This window comes from Phascolarctos cinereus, unplaced genomic scaffold (genome assembly GCF_003287225.1).
Source record: "Phascolarctos cinereus isolate Bilbo 61053 unplaced genomic scaffold, phaCin_HiC Scaffold_7;HRSCAF=346, whole genome shotgun sequence".
Taxonomy (NCBI): domain Eukaryota; kingdom Metazoa; phylum Chordata; class Mammalia; order Diprotodontia; family Phascolarctidae; genus Phascolarctos; species Phascolarctos cinereus.
The window spans coordinates 120204630-120227285 of record NW_027556180.1 but is presented as its reverse complement, the minus strand read 5'-3'; the positions used below and the strand labels follow the sequence as shown (position 1 = coordinate 120227285).

The window sequence follows — 22656 nt, the reverse complement described above, 5'->3', positions numbered from 1 at the left end:
GTCTCTCAGCCAGTTTTTTCATCTGCCAAATGATAGCACCTACCTCAAACTGTAGTGAAGATTAAATGATATAACATATGTAAAATGCTTTGCAGACCTTAAATTGCTCTATAAATACTAGTTATGATGATGCCTCTCAGGTTCCTTCCATCTCTCAATCTGGATCTTGTGAAGTTCTTCCATTTAAGGAAGAACTAGTTTATGTTAACTCATTAGACTTATCGCCTTGTGTTTGTGTAGCATTTGCATAGTTTTCAGATTTATTCCGTGTTCAGTATACCATTTGATGACAATAGATCCAAAAACTCAGGGATAAGAGGTGGAATATGTATAATATATCACATGGTATGGTGGCTTGATGCCATTAATATTGCTCTTCCTGAAGCCTTGAATCCTATATAGCATTTGTTACAAATAAAGTATGCTTGAGTGATCTCAGTCTTGATTTCACTGGATATCGAAGTCATTGTATGGATCTCCTATACAAACATATACATTCCCTGTGCTCTAATATTGGACTTTAGTGACTTCTTAAAGGGTGTATGTGTATGGGTATGTATTCATTTCTAAGGATACTACACTTTCTTTTCCCTCTCCAGGGTATAAAGCATATTGATCACTTTGGATTTATCTGTCGGGAATCTCCAGAACCTGGGTTGAGTCAGTATATTTGTTATGTGTTCCAGTGTGCAAGTGAATCTTTGGTGAGTGACCTTATTGTTATTTACATCTCATACTGACAAAATAAGTAATTAAAAAAGCTATTTTTTTCTCAATCTAATTAAAGAAGCAATAAAAAAAATAGAGCATGGAGGAAACATTTGAATTCATTGAATGTGCTAAACATTTATTAAGCACCTACTGCTTTGTGAATGGCAACATGGGGATTGTGGATGGAAAACTGGCCTGGAAGACCTGGCTTTAGTTCCTGTTTTTGACACTGACTAACCATGAGAAAATAACTTTTCTATGTCCTTGGAAAGACTGCTAAGACTACTGATGACAGAGGAGTGACTCATCAGCACAGATGGAAGAGTTTCCTCATAGGGAATTGCCCATACCAATGAAATCACAGGTCTAGATAAAAAGTGCATATGCTCGGCTCTGGAATTACAAGGATGGATCTGGTACAGACCCTGCTTTTAAAGAGCAAATGGGGCAAAACACATACATCTCTAATTAGTGTTACACATAGCTACATATACATTGCTGTTTGCATATTATTTTCCCCATTAGATTGTGAGCTCCTTGGGGGCACAGACTGTCTTCTGCCTTTTCTTTGAAGCCCTAGTTCTTAGAACAGTGCCTGCTGCATACCAGGTGCTTGATAAATACTTGTTGACTGGCTGACATAAGTAGCTCTAATGTAAGAGACAGTATGATAAATGCCAAGGAGATATTCAGGCAAAATTTTGTGGGCAGCTTGAGAAGGGAGACATCACTTTCACCCGAGAGGATTTCAAACCCCATAAAACAGCAGAAGAATGGAACACCAAAACCAAATTGTAGCCATGTTCCCTTTCCTAAGTTTATGCATTTCGTTGAACTTAAAAATCCCATCGTTTAAAAAGTATGTGCGTGTTTTAACATTGGGAATGCAAGGGAAGGCTGCTTTTCTTTTTCCTTACTCACTGTGAGAGGGAGAAGAGAGTTGATTCCTTATTTCCTTCCAATCTGCTTTCAGAGTAAGACAACAAAAACCAGTGAAAGGCTGGGGGGAAAAAAGCTGGGTTTTTTCCCCCCTTTTGCTTTGATCTTTATCTTCTTGTCTGTGGTCTTTGGGTATTTTTTTTTTTGGCTTTTAAAAAACAGATTTTCCTATTTCTTTTACATTGCCTTGTTTTCTGGTCTGAATTTTCCATGTGTTTTTTACCCTCTTCCTGTACTCTTTTCTTTATCTCCAGCTCAAAATAATCAGTTTTGTTAATTAGAATACAGGAACCAACTGAGTAAAGCAGGCTTAGATAAGAGTTAAAAAATTACTTAGATATTTTTAGTCATCCATACTTTTTACCTGTTCTCTACTCAAGCCATCTTTATTATATATTTAATACCATTTCCTTCTTTCTTCAACACCTATAAGTATCATACCATTGCCCAAATACAGTAACTGTGAAACATTATGGGTATCACTTGGAAGCACACAGCACAGAAAACTTGGACATTGTCTTCAGGAATATGCACATCCTTACAAGTTATACATATACCACCTTGGACGTCAGTCCTGTTGTTCAACACCTCTTCCTCCTGCTCCTGCCCCAGCCCCACTGCAGCCTTTGCTTATTATCGCTTGACAGTGACAGAGACTGAATGGAAAAGTAGAGGGAGAATGGATGGAAATGTCCGTACTTCCCAGTGTCATTCACTGTAAGGGAATTTGCAATTTCTGTCTTCTCCCAAAGCCGGTATAGGCTATGCCCTGTAGCTAAGGGTCTTATTCTGATGTCTAATATGATCTCAGTCAGTTTTTAGGTGCTGGGAAACCTCTACTTTCTATGACTGTGTTAAAGGGAAGAATATGTTAATTAGGTCCACTTTCCTTAATGATTTCTATCCTTACTTCATACTTTTTATTGGGGAGAGGAGAATGGAGAAGATGAAGGGAGTTTTCCTAAATATCCTAAGATACATTTTGACCAACCTGGAAAAAAAGAAGTTACCCTTTGGGTCAGTCTGTTACTTTAGTGTATTTTAGTGATTTCAAATATTATTAAATATTTCTGTTACCTTTGGTTAATTCTCAGGCATAGGATAGTTTTGGCAGAGGGAAATCAGTGTAAGAAGCTTGGGTACCTTCAGCATTAATACCCCAGCAACACTGTGACTAAGGAAACAGACTGGACTGGCTGTGAATGTACTAGCATTGTATTGAGAATATCCTTGAGTCTCAGTTTCAGCACAATTGTTTTTAGAACAAGATGATTCCAGAAACCAGGGACTCTAGTCACCATGATTATATTAGTAAAACACAGTACAAAACGGAGAGACATCAGAACTATGAGATAGAGAACAGTTATATATAAATTATCCACATAATAAGGGACAGCTGAAACAGCTGACATAACAAGGATCAAAAACAAAGTCATTTAAGCAATATGGTTTCAAGTGACAGTCTCATGGATATGGCCTTGGTAGGTGTGTAAGACAGCATATTACATAATCACGCCTGGGGGTCTTATCTTTGTTGAGTACAAAGAATATAGAGGAAGCATTTTTTTTCTGCTCCTGTGCAGCCTGATGCAATTTATTTGAATTTATAAACTAATAGAAATACAAGAATGTTCTACTCCTGGATTAGTATAGTACATAAGCTGAAGAAACCAAACTATAGGATTCAAAGCAACTGGAATTTTTGCCAGATGTTCCTTATCCAAAGGTGGATGATATTCACAGAACTTCAGAGTAAAAAGAGACCTCAGAGGTATCTAGTCCAACCCCTACCTAAATGAAAATGCTTTTTTCAACATGGTTGACAGGTAATAATCCATCTTCTGATTGAAAACCCTCAGGGACCCCAGTGTCTCCCACAAACAGCTAGTAGCTATTTCTACTTTTCAACAGCTCTAGTTGTTGGGAAATTTTTACTTATATTGTCTCTTAATAATGCCTCACTGCAACTTCGTCCAACTGCTCATAGTAGAATAGTTCAAGAATGTAGAGATAAAAAAAAGTAGACTTTCTGCTTCTAAGTGAAGCAGAAAATTTGGGACAGCAGAGTCATATGAATATTCATGAACTTCATGATACTGTAAAAAAGCAAATATAACATGGGGATGTATTGACAGGAACAATATATGAAGTTTGGGAAGTTATTCTTTTACACTTGGCATTGGTTAGATCTTTTGTTAAATCCTGTATTCAGTGTTGGATGTGCATATTTAAAGGGATGGAAAAGCTAGCGGCTGTCCGGAGAAGAATGATAGAAATGGAGAGTCCATTGTCTAGATTTTTTCTTTGCCCTCATTATTCTCCCTCGTGGTAGTATACTTTTCTCTTAAATAGTTCTTCTCTTCCTCCTTTTCCTCTTACCTCCTCTTCTCAGGCTCCTTGTAGGCAGGGACTGCTCCTTTTTTTGTGTGTATTTTTATCCCCAGTACAGTGCCTTGTGCATGAGAGGTAAGTAATATTTATTGAATTGATTTGAAGGAATGGAACAGTAGTTCATAGGAAGAAAAATTTTTAAAAAAATCTATGATTGTTTAGCCTAGAAAAAGAGATGAGAAAGGGATGACTTAATAAGGATAGCTATAGGGATTTGTTAAGAGCATAAAGCAAATGGACTTAGTATGCAGCAAACTAGAGCCATACAACTAAGTCATTAGACCATTTGGAGATTCATGGACCTCATCCAGAAAGTCCTCTTTTATTTCTTCATGTGCCTCTCTAAGAAATAAAAGAAAGCATTCTTTAATTTATTCGTTCAGCAGACATTTGTTAAACACCTAGAGTGTATAAGATACTGTGCTAGGTACTTGGGATATAAAGATAAATGCTGAAGAGCCTTTGCCTTCAAAGATTTTTGACTCTGTTGGTAGTGAAACAGATTGCCATTTTGTTAGTGTTGCTCTGTAAAATTAGGATTGATAACTATTCATCTTAGATGACTCATAGATATGTGCAACTGTATAAGGTAAGAGACAGAACAAGATAACATCTTGAGATCCTTTTGTAACCTATGAGCATTTGAATTACTGAGATGGCTTTAAAAATGCTAAGTGGCATAGTGGATAGAGCACTGGGTCTGGAGTCAGGAAGACCTGAATTCAAATGTGACTTTAGGTACCGTATGACCCTGAATAAGCCACCTAACTTCTTTTTGCCTCAGTTTCTGCATTGGTAAAACGGGGATAATAATAGCACCTATCTTCCAGGATTGTTGTTAAAATTAAATGAGATAATAATTGTAAAGTACACAATGCCTGGCACATCATAAGTGGTATGTAAATATTATTCATTAAATTTATCCTTAGTAGATTCTGCTAATGTTCTAGGAACCCTATGGGAGATATAAAATAAAACAGTATGTTTAAAATTATAGAATAATAGTAATCGGTGTATTTTGTTGGAATTTGGTAGAAACATGCAAATAAATTTGAGAGCCTTTTGGAAAGGATTCCATTTCTGTTTGTTGTAAAAATGACTAAGAAGATTTTATACCTAGATCTCTCTGTTCGGCATAGTCAATTATGCACGGAATCTTTTACGGTAAGACTAAATAAATTGAACAAGTTAAACCCATTTTGAAGCTACTATTATTAATCAAGGACTAATCCTTAAGTGCATTTAGTAAAAGGTAGCCCCCTCCCCAAACAAACAAATCAGTCCATAGCAGTGAACATACATACATGTGCCATTCAAAATCGTTTTTTGGAAAACTGAGCACAGTGAAAACAAGCTAAGGGGCTGTGTATCATACTTTCCCCTCACAAGTTTTAGAGCCCTTGATTTTTTGAAAATGGAGCGTAAAGTAGCTGATCCCAAAGGCCCTGTGAGTAAATCCATTTTACAAGAAATTCTTCCCAAGCATCCATCATAAGAGGATAAGAATAATACATTAGACTCTTAATCTAGTCTGCATATTCAGTGCCTTGTACATACATATATGGAAGTTAACCTACTTGTTTAAATAGCACTGTTTCCTTAAACTAGGCCAAAAGGGTAGGGGACAGTTTCTAAAAAAAAATTATGGTCTAAGCATGATTCTAGTTTTGAATATCTAAAGTGCTTCTGGTGAGGAGTTATCACCCTTAGTTGTCTGCAGGAAAACTGTAGAGTTTGATCTTTTTCAGGTCTGTGGGGTGTGGGAAAACCATACTACTGTATTTGTGGTTGTATCACAGAGCAGGCAAGGGCGCAGGCTACACAACTGAACAATGACTATAGATGAGCTGTTACTTGGCCCTCAAGTGTAGCAGCCAGGAAACTTAGAAGTCTGCATTCAAATCTCCTGATCCAATTGAGTGAAAGAACAAAAAAGAAATGAGTTGGCCTGAGATGCTGCCAGGTCAGTAGTGGGACCCAGAGCTTCGTCGGTATTTGACGTGGGTCAAAAGTAGAATGATGCTCAGTTAGAGGTTCTGAGGACACATCATTGACCATAGAATTTTTTTTTCTGAATTAAATAGGTTACCTAAGTCATTTCTTCCTTCTCCCCCACAAAACCATATCAAAAGTAAAATTATATGAGTAGATACTACCACTACTGATAGCTGTTCATAGAACAACAATAGACATAGCCAGAAAGCAAGCTGTTCCTGATTGATCTTGCAAGTGATCTTTTTAACTTTCAGGAATCTCTGTCAAAATATTTAGTTTAAAAAGCATACGAATCTGTGATCAAATGAACACTCAGTCAGACTGATTTGAAAACTACATCCAGGTAATGAGTAATCAAAGCTTACTTCAGATTCCCATTGTTTTGTCTCTTCATTCTTTTGCCAAGTCTTATATTGCTGAATAAGTTTTTTATTTGGTACCACAAGAGCAACGTTTTATAGACTTGAATTTTGTTTCTTCTTGTAGGTTGATGAGGTAATGCTCACCCTGAAACAAGCCTTCAGCACAGCGGCTGCCCTTCAGAGTGCCAAAACACAGATTAAGTTGTGTGAGGCCTGTCCAATGCACTCTTTGCACAAACTCTGTGAAAGAATTGAAGGTATGTATTGACTTGACCTCCATAAAATAAGTTTAATTTTTGCCTGGTACATAGGAGATGCTTAATAAACACCTGTTAACTTGTATTTGCTAAACCAAAAGAAAAAGTTTCTACTTTTGTTAAATGACTCTCTATTTCTGACCAAAGCATATGTTGTATTCCCTGGATGTTCGGGTGGAGGAGATAGACAGAGAAGAGCTGCCCTTAGCAAAGTTCTCTGCCTCAGATAAGCTTTGAGCAAATATTTGTTGAAAGGAAGGAATACAAAAATCTCACAAAATGTTACTATTGGTCAGTGATTTCTTTTTTGTTATTGATGTATTTATTTTTCTGAATCAAAATTCAGAACTTTTAAGAAGGACTGATAAAGCATTCTCTAGGGGACAAAGCATGTCTAGAGTTTCAGGAAAAGAAAGGAAAAAAAGTGATTTTATGAGAATTCAGTAACTCATATTTGTATAGAATAAGCTTTAGTTTTGAAGAAGATTCCATACTTATCTCATGGAACTTTGAATATAATGACATTTCTTAAATGGATTTAGTGGTTAAAGCTTGATTCCTGGAACAAGTTAAGAAGCATTCAGATTTGAATTACTTGAAATTTTATGAGGTCATGGTCTCACAGACTACATTCCCTAATCATTTGTCAATTTGGGCTGCTGTTTAGGGAAGGGGAATAAAATCTTAAGAGTAAAACATTGTTAACACAAAAAAATTGAATATTCTATTTTAGATACTCTGGGGTCTATAGTAATTTCACTGCTAAATACCATATATTCTTTCCTCCCCTCCCCCCACCTCCCCACCAGACTCTCATTAATTAGATTCACAAAAATATGAGAACTAAAACAGCATTATGGGAGAGAGTTAGTTCCATAGAAATAGTATAGTCAATCAGTGAGTGACTTGAAAGTGTTACAGTTAGATTTTGTGATTTTGCAAATAGAGTTTGGTTAGAAGGTATTTAATGATCTTATTGAAAAATGAGGTTGAGGGTGGAGCCAAGATGGTGGAGTAAAGGCAGGGACTCGTTTGAGCTCTCCTCCAAACACCTTTAAATAATGACTCTAAACAAATTCTAGCACAGCAGAACCCACAAAAAGTCAGAGTGAAACCATTTTCCAGCCCAAGACAGCTTGGAAGGTTGGCAGGAAAGGTCTGTTGCACCAGGGTGAGAGAGGAGTGCAAACCAGGAGCAGGCCTTGGGAGCCACTGAATCAACATCTGCAGCAGCTGCTTCTGGAGCTCTCAGCCCACAGACAGTGGTCAGAAGGAGATTACAAGAGTCTCTTTGCTAGCACTGAGGCAGGACTATTGCTTTGCCCATACCTGGATCCAGGTTGTAGGCCTGGGTGGCAGTCCCAAGACAAGAAGCACTAGCACAACAGAGCTTGTAGGCACAGTGGAGTGGGGACCTTCCTTCACAGTTCCAGGGCAGAAAAGAGTGCTTGGTGTCATTTACAGACCAGAGCACAGGCCAGGAGAGTAATAAACACCTCACCTTAGAACATACCACCTTGGAAGAAATGAAAACTTACAGATTTCTAGAAGTATCTCTGAAAACAGTTACACAAAACCCCTGAAGCTTGGGACAGTGCACCCTCCACCCTGGAAGCAGAGCCCTACTTTAACAAAGAGTTAAAAGTCAAGTAATAGGATGGATAAATGAACAAACAGAAATAAATTCTGACCATAGAAAGTTACTATGATGATAAGGAAGATTAAAGCATATATGCAGAAGAAGACAACAAAATTAAAACTCCTATATCCAAAGCCTCCAAGAAAAATATAAATAGGCCATGGAAGAGCTCAAAAAGGGTTTTGAAAATAAATACAAGAGATAGAGGAAAAATTGGGAAGAGAAATGAGAGTGATGTAAGAAAATCAGACTAGGCCAAATACTAAAAGCGGTACAAAAAGCTGATGGGAACAAGAATGCTTTAAAAAGCAGAACTGGCCAAATGGAAAAGGAGATGCAAAAGCTCACTGAAAAAAATAATTCCTTAAAAATTAGAATGGCACAAATAGAAGCTAATGACTTTATGAGAAATCAAGAAACAAGAAAACAAAATCAAAAGAATGAAAAAAAAATAGAAGGCAGTGTGAAATATCTCATTGGAAAAACAATTGACCTGGAAAATACATCCATGAGAGATAATTTTAAAATGATTGGACTACTTGAATGCTATGATAAAAAAAAAAAAGAGCCTAGACATCATCTTTCAAGAAATTATTGGGGAAAACTGCCATGATATTCTGGAACCAGAGGATAAAATAGAAATGGAAAGAATCCACAGATCACTTCCTGAAAGAGATCCCCACATGAAAACTCCCAGAAATATTACTGCCAAATTCCAGAGCTCCCAGGTCAAGGAGAAAATATTGTGAACAGCTAGAAAGGAAAATGAGGTTGATTGGGATAATCTTATATAGGATATACTTGGGTTAAATTGGGTATATTGGGTTAAAAAATATGTAGGCTTGGAGGAGAGGGAAGGTGGGTGGGGGGAGGACAGTTGATCTGGGACTGCGCTCGGTTGCCACCACTGCCACTGCCGCTGCCATCATGCCAGCCAGTCAGTTTCTGCTGCTAGGTGAGAATCCAGAATGGGAGACAAGCCGATTTGGGAGCAGATTGGATCTAGCTTTGTGCAACATTACTACCAGTTATTTGATAATGACAGAACCCAATTAGGAGCAATATATATTGATACATCTTGCCTTACATGGGAAGGGCAGCAGTTCTAGCCTTCCATTTCAGAAAATCCAGCACAGCATCACAGCTCAGGACCACCAGCCCACCCCTGACAGCTGTATACTCAGGATGACGGTGGGGCAGCTAAAGGCCGATGAAGACCCCATCATGGGATTCCACCAGATATTTCTATTAAAGACCATCAACGATGCTTGGGTGTGCACCAACGACATGTTCAGGCTAGCACTGCACAACTTCGGCTGAGCCTCCTCTTCACCAGGCACCCACACTGTTTCCTTCTCTCTGTTTGAACATCTTGTGCGTGATGTTTGGACATTAGACTAGCTGCATCTGACAGGAGAATTTTGTGTTGTATCAGCACATGCCTTAGAAAGACTAAGTAATGCAGAAGGTTGTCTTTTTTTTTAAATGTACTGACAAGTTGCTCTAGTAACCCAAAGAAATGAAGGAGAAAGCAGCAGCTGTGTGTGCAGTCCTGACCTTGATTTGTTCAGATGTTCAACGCCTCATTATACAATAAAACCATGAAAATTTTCTTTAAAAAAAGTAAGCTTTTTTTGCCACAGAGATGCCTCACAGTGTCCATCAGCTAGTGATGTGTTGGAAATGGAATTACTGGGATGGGAATTATAGAGTAACAGTATCAGAAAGAGGAGATGAAGAAAAGAGATTAACAGCCCATGAAATGCCATTCATCATGGTGAAATGTGAGGAGAAGTTGGGCACCTACATGGTCCTGTTTTCTGTTCAATGAGACAATGTGAACTACTGAATTGAAGCTGCTAAGGTCAGTGAGGATATTTGTTCTGCTATTACAGATAATTGGAAAAATATTCTAAGTGTGACTTACAGATATTACCCTGCTTCTCTTTTAGCTAGGTGGTGCATTGTATAGAGCACTAGGCCTGATGTCAGAAAGATCTGAATTTGAATCAAGCCACAAGTACACTTACTAACTATGTGACCTTGTTCAAGTCATTTAATCTCAGTCTGCCTTAGTTTCCTCAGCTGTAAAATGAGGATAATAATAGCACTTCCCAGGGTTGTTGTGAGGATCAAATGAGATAATATTTGTAAAGCACTTAGCACAATGCCTGGCACATAGTAAGCACGTAATAAATCCCAGTTCTCCCTCCATCCTTTCCTCCCTTCCTCTTTTTTTTTCTTCCTCCCTTTCTTCCTCCCTACTTTCCTCTCTTTCTTTGCTGCCTTTTATATAAATGAAATTAATATCCATTGACCCTGGTTGCATAATCCATGTTAGCATTGTAGATAGAGACTGGGGATACTGATCAGTCTGGGAAAAGTGAGAGATGCATCCATCCTCTAGTGAAAAGCATTTGGGAGAGCTGCTAAGAAATTATTTCTCCCCTGGAAAATCACAAGCCTTTTTTAATCATGCTGTGATCATATTTATTAGCCAGGAGATAGTATAAACAGATAATGGAACCTGAAGCAACTTTAAAAAGTTCATATCATAGAAAAGATAAGCAGCTGGAGGCAGAAATGAAGTACTTCAGGACAAAGGGCAGAGATGAGGTTTCCATCTCACGAATCTACTTTTAGATTCTTGTGTCAGTCTATATCTTGTTGCTTCCTATGCTGAGAGCAGTATCCTAAATGCTTTCTCTCCCCTACAAAGTTTTCCTCAAAAGGTATTGAAGCCAATCCTAAAGAATTCATTGGTTTGGGGAACTAAAGGCCCAAGCATTTGACATCACTTCCTTGTCACCTGAATACACACAGACATGCCCTAATCACTGTAGGATGCCTGGCTGGTAGATCATGATAGGCAGCTTAGAGGTCAGGATATGTGATTGGCTGAATCAATGTTCAGTGTCCTCACTGCCCCACTTGCTGGATGGCTTTCCTTTGCTGTGTCTCTATCAGTCTTTTTGTGTCTTATTTCATTCCAATGTCAGGCTTGAACTACCGCTGGCCTGGCCTGAGAGAGGCACGTCCCAGAACATTCCTGTATCCCTGCCTCTTTTAAATAGTTTATTCGGTGAGGAGGATATTTGCAGAGTGAGGGACTTCCTCTAGCCTTTTCAGTCATCACCATCCTATTTATACCTCTATGCTGGAATTTTGTTGCATGTGTGCCTATAATCCTATGGTGAATATTTCCAATATTGTTTGTTTTTAGAAATTATTATGGTACTTTGAATAGGATGGTAACATAAAACTGGTCAAAGAATCAAAGGGAGTGTTTTTGTTTTTTAAAATGGTGTAGAGGAGGCCTCAGCATGTTTATAGGCAGAAGACAGTAGTCAATAGAGGGAATAATTGAAGAGGAAAGTGAAAGTAGGGATGATCAGTAGAGCAAAATCCTAGAACACCCAGGAGGAGTTGAGTCTTTGAATATTTTCAAGGATGAAGGAAATACTCCAGTGTGTCAGGAGTTTGGAATTCTTTGGGACTGAGAGGAGAAGACAGAGATAGTTTTTTCTGCTCAGGTGGGAAGGAGAATAAAGAATTGTAATTCTGAAGGAACTGTTTTAGGGGCATTAGGTATATATAGTATTGAGGTGGCTGGAAGCCAACATGGACACTGAATGCAGGAGCATGGAAAAAGGAAGATGAATGTCATAGAAAATAGATTTAGAGAAGGAAGGGATCTTTGAGGTCATTTCATCCAACTCATTTTCTAGATGAGGAAACTGAGGCTTATAGAGATTAAATGATTTGCCCAGGGTTACAAAAGTAGTAAGTGGCAGAGAACAATATGTGTGAGTAGGTGGGGACTGATGCCTGGAAATTTTAACCTGAGGTAGTAAGTTTGTAGGATACAGTGACTAGAGACTGAGAGCCCATGGTGTCACAGGGCTTGACTTAATGTGCTGGGGCACGTGTGCTTGGTAGTTAAGATCAGAACCTATTACTAGTAACTCCATAAAATATATAATGATACGGAGTAAATAAAAAGAATTGTAGTATTTAGTGCAACTTAGCTGAATCAAAGGAACAGCTGAATTTGCCTTCAGTTTTCTGGAGAATGCAATTGTGGGAAGAGCGCACTGGATAATCTCATGCAGTGGCTGTCTCGTCATGGCTTGGAGGTGATGCTGCCTTCTCAAAAGCCATTTCAGAAGAACACAAGTTCTTTCAGGTTTTACCAGAGTCTTGGCTTAGTTGAGACCTAAAATAAGTGAGAAGATGGTTGAAAGGGCCTACCTACCCCAAAATAAGTTTGTGCTGCCAGGGATGGATGGCTACTACATCTTAGAATATTGAAAAAGAGTTCCAGTCTGTTATCTTTGAATAGTCCCGTAGAAGAGGTGAGAGGATTGAAGACTGACGATTGGCAGATGACCCAGTTCCGTCCCACACCAAAACTATTCAAAAACAAAAAAATGGAAGAGGGTAGAATCTTTAGACTATAACCTGGTGAGCTTGACTTTGGTACCTGGCAAACTTTTAGAATATATCACCAAATGGATGGTTTGTGAACATTTGGACAGTGAAATAGTGATCACTAAGAGCCAGGAAGGTCTCATCAAGAACAGATTATTCCAAATAACCCAATTTCTGGATTTTAGTGAGATATTTGATAGTTTTTCACAGTATCTTTGTGGATGAGATAGATCAATGTCTACTAGTCGGTGATATTTATTGTTTTTTTTAATAGATTTTTTTTTTTGGTTGAGGCAATCGGGGTTAAGTGACTTTCTAAGGGTTACACAGCTAGTAAGTGTCAAGTGTCTGAGGCCTGAGTTGAACTCAAGTTCTCCTGGCTCCAAGGCTAGAGCTCTATCCACTGCACCACCTAGCTGACCCTAGTGATATTGATTATTAAGTGGATTTAGAATTGGTTGGATGACTAGGTATGAAACATGTTGATTAGTGATTTGATGTTTTCCTTGAGCAAGAACTCCAGGTGGAGTGCTCCTGAGAGACATGTCTTTGGTCTGATGCTGTTCACTCTTTTCCTTAGTGACCCAGATAAAGGCATAGGTAGCAGATTTATTTAACTTATTGAGAAGATGATCTATTGTTTTGAATACATAGCTGTGAAGATGGGCAGTAGTGAATTATGTGGAATTAAATTTGTTGTATGATATATTTCGTGTTTCTTCTGATTTTTTTAGGCCTTTATCCACCAAGAGCCAAATTAGTAATACAGAGACATCTCTCATCATTGACAGATAACGAACAGGCTGACATTTTTGAACGTGTTCAGGTAACAAGATCCAAAAATTTAAAAGTTAAAGATATGTAATAGTAAGTGACAGGACCTGACCCTGTGTTTATAAGATTATTTTACTCTTACTCCCTTAACTAAAGTTACAGATATATGGATCATGTTCTTATTACCTAATGGGTCATATCTAAAGTGTTAACATTGATTTTGCTGTTAAAAATAGTTGATATTTTAGTTGCTTAATATTATTGATATTTCCTTCTCCAGGCAAATTAGGAGTGAGAATAACTAAAATAATAGAAGCTACATTGTTAAATTTTTTTTTGTTTTGTTCTGTTCTTTTCATCAGAAAATGAAACCTGTAAATGACCAAGAAGAAAATGAGCTTGTAATTTTGCATTTGAGGCAGTTGTGTGAAACTAAACAAAAGACTCATATTCATATTGGAGAAACTCAGTCGGTAAATTTTTTTTTCTGTTTGTTGGTCTGTCTTTTGAAAATTGCTTGGATTTAGCCAAAATAGCAGAAGAGGTGAATGGAAATTTTCCTTGCCTTAAATTCTAGTATTCCTTAGTACTAAAATCTTCGAAACTATATATATTTTTGTTCACCTTCTTTCAGTGTTTGGAGGTTTTATAGGAAAATTACTAACTGTATTAGAAATATGATTTTAAAGAGCATTGTTTTTATTGATTAAAAAAGATCAAGATGCTTCTGGAATATAATCAGTAAATCACACATGTGTGTAATTAATAAAGGACATGAGCTATTAGGCGTATCATTTTGTTTTCATTTTCTGATTAATCTGATAGAGACTGTGTAGGGTAGTGATGAGATCACTGGATTTGGAATCATAAGACCTAGGTATAAGCCCTTTGTCTGCCTTTTAGTAACTGTGTGACGGTAAGCAAGTTCCATAATCTCATTGAGGCTTCTTTTTCTTATCTGTAAAATTATACTTCCTATCTCAAGATTTTTTGGCGAGAAAACTGTTTTTAAAATTCTCATTCAGGTACAAGTGTGAACTCTGAGTAACGTTATTTGAACAAAGTCTTAGGAGCGCTGAGAGGTAAACCAGCAGAATGGGATGTAGTGATATGGCCCCATGTTTATGAAAACTCCTGACACAAACTAAATCACAGTTCAGCCCTTTTAACCATATTCATTCAGATGACATCAGCCACAGTATAATCTTTAAACAGAATGTTGTTACAACACAGTACAAAGATCAATTCATCAATTAATTTATTAATTCATAAATATAATATTGTTGTGTTGAAGGGAAAAGAAGATAACCTGGGATTAACAGAATGCATCGTCTTTGTGCCAAAAGTAGCTTTCCCTCTTGACATTTTTATTTCTGCCAGTGGCATCATCAGTATTCCAGGAATCTAGGTTCAAAATTTTGGAGTCATCTATGGTTCCTACTCTCTGGCCATGCTCTCCAGTCAGTCACCAGGTGATATTCTATCATAATATCTTGCATCTGTCTATTCCTTTTCGTTTTCGTTTTGTCAGTCTAGCTGAGGCCCTTATCACTTTATATTTTCTCTGAAGGTCCCCCATGCATGTAATGCTCCCTCTCCTCATCTCTATCAGAAGCCTTTTTTCAGTCCTTAATTCTAGTGCCTTCTCTCTGTTGAATTTCCTGTTTATTCTGTATGTAGCTTGTTTGTACATATTTATTTGCTTGTTTCTCTTCTTTTAGATGGTTAGGTTCTCTAGGGCAGGGGCTTTCTTATGTTTTTCTTTGTATCTGCAGTGCTTAGCATTGTTGTTGTTTAGTCATTCAGTCATGTCTGATTCTTTGTAGCCCCCATGGACCATAGCATACCAGCCCCTTCTACCCTCCGCCATCTCCCAAAGTTTGTCCAAGTTCACGTTCATTGTTTTTATGACACTATCTATTCAGCTCATCCTCTGCCATCCCCTTCTCCTTTTGCCTTAAATCTTTCCCAACATCAGGCTCTTTTCCAGTGAGTCCTGTCTTCTCATTATGTAGCCAAAGTATGTAAGCTTCAACTCCAGTATTTGACCTTCCAATGAATAGTCTGAATTAAATTTTTTAAGTATTGACTGATTTGATCTTCTTGCTGTCCAAGTGAGTCTCAGAAGTCTTCTCCAGCACCACATTTCAAATCCATTCATTCTACTGTAACCAGCTTCCCTTATAGTCCAACTGTTATAGCCATACATTGCTATTGAAATAGTTCTGACTATACAGACATTTATTGGCAAGGTGATTTCTCTGCTTTTTGATATGATGTCCAAATTTGCCATAGCTTTCCTTCCAAGGAGCAAGTATCTTTTAATTTTATGGCTGCAGCTGCTGTCTGCAGTGATCTTTAAGCCTAAGAATATAAAATCTGACACTGCTTTAATTTTTTCTCCTTCCGTTTGCCAGGAAATGATGAGACCGGTGGCCAAGATCTCAGTTTTTTGATGTTAAGTTTCAAGCCAGCTTTCACACTGTCTTCTTTCACCCTCATTAAGAGGCTTCTTAATTCTTCTTCACTTTCTGCCATTGACGTGGTATCATATGTGTATCTGAAATTATTGATGTTTCTCCCAGCAACTTTAATTTCAACTTTTGATTTGTGCAGCCTGGCATTTCCTATGATATACTTTGCATATAAATTACATAAATAAGGTGACAATATACAACTTTGTTGTACTCCTTTTCCAGGCTTAAACTAGCCCATTTGGAAAACTCATTGGTGGCTACTAGATTGGAAAAGATAAATTTAAATCGCATTCATAAATGGCCAAGGAATGTTCAAATTACTGAATAATTGTGCTTACTTCAGATGCCGGCAAGGTAATGCTGAAGATTCTGCAAGCTAGGATTCAGTGATATTTGAACTGAGAATTACCAGAAGAGCAGGCTGTTTTTTGGAGAAGCAGATGAACTAAAGACCAAATTCCCAATATTTTCTGGATTATGGAGAAAGCAGGGAGTTCCAGAAAAACATCTACTTCTATTTCATTGACCATACTAAAGCTTTTGACTGTGTGGATTACGACAAAATGTGACAAGTCCTCAAAGAGATGAGAGTACCAGAACATCTTACTTGTCTCCTGAGGAACCAATAGGAGAGTCAAGAAGCAATCGAATCAAGTATGGAACAACCGATTGGTTTAAGATTGGGAAAGGAGTGCTTAGCATAGTACCTAGCATATAGTAGGCACTTAATAAGTGTTTCTTTGACTGATTGATTGATATCTGGTCCTTACAGTAACCACCTTAACTGATCTCCCTTACTCATCTCTTCTCCCCATCATTCTGTCCTGAACAATGTCATAAGATTAATCTTTCCAAAACATTCCTTTCATAATGTAATTCCCTGGCACATAAACTTTCCGAGGCTCTTCATTAGTCATAGGATAAAACCCAAAATCCTTTCACTTGGCACTTAAGATTTTCTATAGTCTGGCATTGTCTTTGTCTTTACTTTTTTGTGTGACCATCCTTCTGGCAGATTGATTTCTTCTCTGTACTTTGGGTATCCTTTGCACATTCTCTTCTTTCATGTTTTAGGTTAGATCATATCTTCTGTCTTGAATCTCCTTCTGTTTTTATTCTCACTCTTTGAATTCTATCCATCGTTCAACACCCCCTTCATTTTCTTGTTTTCCATGAATGCTTTTCTGACTTATCCTGTTAGAATTAAAGTCTTTCAAGGGCAAGAACTATTTCACTTCTGTTACATCTCTGCTGCTTATCAGAGTGCGGGGCACACAGTAGGTACTTGTTTGTTGGCTAATCGATTGCTTATACTGGGGTGTCAAGCTTACAGCTCACAATTTTCTACTTCAATATATGGCCTGCAAGAATCTATTTCGTTTGAGTTTGACAGCACTGGTTTGTACCGCTCATTTTACCTTTTTATCTGTATATCACAACTCCCAGTCAGACTATAAATTCCATTCAGTGGAAAGACCATGCTTTATATCTCTTTGTATCACTTACAATACAGCCATTCTTCAACTTTCGGGGAGGCAATATTCCTAGAAGATGGTGTGAAAGTGAAAAACATGAATGTTGATGCATCGAACCTATGGGAAATAGAATGTTAGAATTACGTGACCACTAAAAATTGGTGATCTTTTGCTAGAGCTTGCTGAAAATACCATTTTCTACATGTAATTCATTATAACAAAACATTAATTCTGATAATATGTACTTTTCCTAACACAGTAATCATGAAAAAACCCATAAAATAACAGGGAAGAGGAGAGGCAGTGCTGAACAGGAGGGAAGGGGCTGGGGCAATGATGTCAGAAGAACCTGGAGGTGAAAAAGAGAAAAGGGCAACCTGCCATCTCTAATCTCCCTTTTGGCTCTGTGGTTGAACTGTTCCCCATACTAAGCACATTCCTTGAGGTGAGTCCCTGGCTCCCCAGTCCAAGCTCAGAAGTCTGGCTGGCTCTCCACTCGGCCCCACTTTGGGAGCAGCATGGGCAGAGACAGGAGGCCTTGACACTAGGCTACCCTAGCATCAACGAGGCAGCAGGATGACCACCATCTCGTTTTCCCATTTTTTCAGTTCCAACATTGTGCACTTGAAGGTTCTTTAGTACTTCCTAGAGCAGATTCCCGAACACTTTTATGAATACTTTTCTTCTTTTTGTGGATATAAACTTGTACTCATTGGGCCTCTCTCTTTTTCTCTACTGCATATAGCCATGGAATGTGAGAGGTTACCAACATGAAAGTTAAAATGAAGATACTAATACACTCACATGAATGCTTGAAGTTACAAAAGTTAAGGGCGTGACTATTGAAGATCGACTATATCTTGCACATAGCTAGTATTCTGTTGTAGTATAGATAGAGTTAGACTGTAAAGGTCATAGTGTCCAATCCTTTCTTTTTATGAGTGAGGAAACAGACATTAAATCAAATATCTTCATTTAATGTAGATTAGAAAACCTAGGCACAGAAAGGTTAAGGGACTTGTCAACATGTGAGTTAATTGACTGATGAAGTGCTTTACTTGTGTACTTTCAGTGTACCTATGAAAAACCTTTAGAAATAGAATATAGCTCTACTCATTCTCTGATGAGTAGACTCATTCTCCATTGGAATGTCCTGCTGCTGTTTTCTTCAGCCTGTTTAGTATAAAACCATGTAGCTTGTAAAAAGGACAGACTGTAGTGGTAATCAAAACAGTATCAGTGACTCTCATCCTACCAAATTTAATCACTTCTCATTACCTTTAGAAAAAATACAACAGAGACTCGACCTTTTATCTTAATACTATCTTTATTTTTGCTCTTAACACCTGAAGCTGTGTTCTCTATATGCCATTTGTGCACAATTTGAACCACTGAAACCACAATTTGAACGCCTTTATTTAGGTACAGTAGGATTCTTAGGTTGCCTAAGATGTACAATAACCCAAAAGAAAGAAGGTAAGCATGATTAAATGTGACAGTGTGATGTAGTGAAAAGAACATTGTGTTGAGAGTTAGGACACCAAGTCTCTAAACCTAGTTCTTCCATACCTTTTTAAGTTACCTGGCACAGGTTGCTCCACCGCTTCAGACTTTAGTGTCTTGATAGGATTTGGGGGGCGGGGAGGGGATCAAGACTAGAGGTTGCCTAAGTTCCCTTTCATTTATTTGATTCTGTGATTCTGTTTCAAAATTAAAATTCATCTTTCTTCTTTTATAGACGCTTTCTAATAATACAGTTCCTGAAAATGTGGGCAGCAGTGGCAGGTTCAAACTTGACATTTTGAAAAACAAAGCTAAGAAATCCTTGACCAGTTCTCTGGAAAATATCTTCTCAAGGGTAAGTCAAGTACTATTCTATGTAATACTGACTATAAATCAAGGCACACTGTTTCATTTTTTTCTAAATAGGCTAACAGACTCTTAACTTGTCATCAATTAAATTAATACCTTTATTTAAGTGGACTCTAGTTTAAAGAAAATTGTAAACATGAACTTTTATATCTGGTGTTATTATGCTGATTCTCATACCTGAATAATCTGTAGAGTTTGAGTAGTGGAGACAAATACACAGAAAAATGAGAGTCTGCAGATTTGGCAGTTCTTTGTAGGCTGGACTGGGAATAGACTTGTTAGGAAGTAATTGCAGTAGTCTGGTTAAGAGGTGATTTTTGAGGGCTTGAGTGAAGTGGTAGCTATTGTGAGTGGAGAAAAGAGGACAGATATGAGAAATGTAAAGATTTAGAGCTAGAAGGGACCTCAGAGGCACTTGGATATGTGAGAAGGGTGAATGAGAGTGAAGTTTACTCTGAGGTTTTGAATCTAGGTGAGTGGAACTATGGTGTCTGTTTTTGGTAAAAAGAAAGTTAAGACCAACAGTTACTAAGCTGAGGTTGTGAACTAAAAAAAATGGATTTCCTTTATAGTCCTATGCATCTTATTTTATGCACTTAAAGATATTATTCTGAGAAGGTTCATTTGGTTCCACTAGATTGCCAAAAGGTGGGGGAGGGGAGGCCTATAACACAAAAAAGATTAAGAATCCCTGCTTTTGGAGGAAAGATAATGGATTCTGTCATGGGCTTTCGAGTATGAGATGCCTGTGGACATCTAGGTGGATGGAAGTATTTAGCAGATTTGTTAGTGCCATGACATTGCAGATTATGAGAGAGATTAGGGAGTCATCTCCATAAATAGTTTAAGACTGTCTTCTGAGTGAGATTCAGAGATGAGAGCAAATCATTGCTGCATTTACCAACTATAGTTATCCCTTCTGTATCGTGATTTTCCCTATCATGCTTTTGATATATTTGAGTCAGCATAAGAGATTAAATGGGAATTTTTGGAGAGTTTTGTGGAAGCCACAGATGACATGTGAAGGCCAAATACTTAACCAAAATTTTACAATAAGGTACTGTAAATATCCCATAAAAGAAAAAGAAAAAAATTTCAGTCTTGTCTGGTACAAAGGAAGGTGAAAAAATTTTATGCTGATTTTTTTAGATTGTGGGAGACATGGCGTGCCATGCCTTTAACTCCTGCAACGTGAAAGGGATAACTATTTCATATAAGTAAACATGGTAGTGCAGTGGATAGAGTGCCGGGCCTCAGACACTTACTAGCTGGATGACCCTGGACAAGTCACTTAACACTGTTTACCTCAGTTTCCCTATCAGTAAAATGAACTAGAGAAGGAAATGGTAAACCACTCCAGTAACTTTGCCAAATGAGGGCACAGAGAGTCAGACACAATTGAAAAGTGACTCAACAACAACAAAATAGCAGAAACTCAGTTCATGAAGAACACAGTACAGTTGAGGAGTCTGGGAAATAGTATATATTATAGGAAGATCTAAATTGTGATTATGTAAAGAAGGGTTTTAAAAAGCGTGTTTTCATATCTCATGTCTGCAGCAGGTGGTGAGGATAGAAAGAGTGGTTTCAGTTTGCAGGTGTTTTAATTCCATGATTTAGTGCTTTAAAAGAGAATAATATCATATGCCTGATTACATTTTGTGAGAATGCCTCTTCTGGTCATTCTCTGAACAGGCACAGCAGTAAGGTTTTACTTATAATGCATAAATGCCTTTTAAAGATAGATTTATGCATATATAGGGGTACAGAATGATATTGTGAATTGTTAGTTTCTTAACTGATTAGAATATTTAAAATAGTAAACATCAGACAGTATATGATAGAGAATTGTAAGAAATTTTAATAGAGATCGTGTCCTACAGTAGGAAACTACTTAGCTTTAGGAATTTTGCATATTTGTAGAATAGAGAATTAAGGAAAAAATAATTTCTGATATAATATATTGTAGCTATTTTTTTTTTTGCTGATATTCAAAGTACTTCCTACCTTGCAGAGGAGTTCAGTGGTTAATGTGAACATTTACAGATAGAAAAACTAGGACGCAGAGTGAATTAGGGATTTGTCAGAATTGTTTATTAGTGGAGTCTGCGATAGAGTACAGGTTCACTGGCTGTCTTATTTTTTTCTGTTTTTTTAGAAATAGGTGGTTTTTAATTTTATTTTAAGTATGGAAGACTGAAAAGTACGAAGTAATTTTAGATGTGGTTTAATCTACTTGATATCATCTACATTCCCTGCTGTATTTGTGTTCCTGCTGTTAGTTTCATATTTTTTATTAGGATAGGTGAATATTTTTTAAATCCTGGTACCATGCCAAGTAATATTACTCACAGGAGAAATAGTCTGAAGTTCAAGGGATGACTCTTAAAGCATTATTTAGTGTATAATTTAGGATTTAATATATAAGTGATTATACATATTAGAGATTCATATTCCACAATGGTTCTTTGAACTCTATTTTTCTTCATAATAATGATTATTCAGAAATTTGTTGATTTGCTACAGATGATGAAGCTCTAGAACAGTAATCCTACCTGTTAGAAAATTCTGTCCGTTGTAACTATATTAATGGAATATTCATTTAAGAGTGTGAAATATGGTGATCTGGGTTACTTAACTTCAAATGAGGTAGAATTTAAGAAGCATAACTTGAAATATTGTAGAACTACAAAATACAGATTATTGGAGCATAGTAGACATCAATGTTGAGCCTTAGGCAAAAGCATCACATTTTTTAGGGGAAAAAGAAAGACTGAGCCATTGTTGAGGAAACTCCTTATATGATTTAAAACTTTATAAGCTCATAATATGTTTAAGAGCTTCGGAAAGGGAAAAATATTGGCTTCTTTAAGATTGCAGTTATCTAAAAATTTAATAAGTGCCTGCTATGAGTCATATACTTAGGTAGACACTGGAGATCCAAAATTTCCATTAAGAATCCAAGTTTTAAATAAATTGCAAACAGGCAAGCTATAATATATAGATAATTGATTCTTCCCTTATGAGGAATGGGGGGAACTAGAAATAAGTAATATAGTATGTCAACAAAAGCCAAGATCTGTGACCATATAGGTAAATTTGTATTTGTAATTTTTAAAAATAGATTTTATTGATATCTTTTTTTCCCCATCACCAGAATTTCTTAGTGTCCCCCCCTGCCCTCCAAGAGGGCCATCTGATGTAACAAATATTTTTTAAAGGAAAAAAAGGGGAAAAATGGGGAAAGCCTATCAATACATCAAAGAAAATCTGCAAACATATACAATATACCATAGTGTCGACACCCTGCTGTTTTCCTATGGCTTCAAAGGA

The 22656-nt window shown here is 37.3% G+C and overlaps 1 protein-coding gene and 1 pseudogene across 1 annotated transcript in view; both read left to right on the top strand.

Annotated features, from left to right (window-relative positions):
• Positions 1 to 22656, top strand: part of TBC1D4 (TBC1 domain family member 4) — a 213686-nt gene that overhangs the window by 131520 nt on the left and 59510 nt on the right. The window contains 5 exon segments of the mRNA XM_020992453.2: positions 600 to 704; positions 6523 to 6655; positions 13460 to 13551; positions 13862 to 13972; positions 19190 to 19309. Of these exon segments, the coding sequence (XP_020848112.1) occupies positions 600 to 704; positions 6523 to 6655; positions 13460 to 13551; positions 13862 to 13972; positions 19190 to 19309 (561 nt within the window).
• On the top strand, positions 7172 to 12188 carry LOC144454744 (nuclear transport factor 2 pseudogene; annotated as a pseudogene).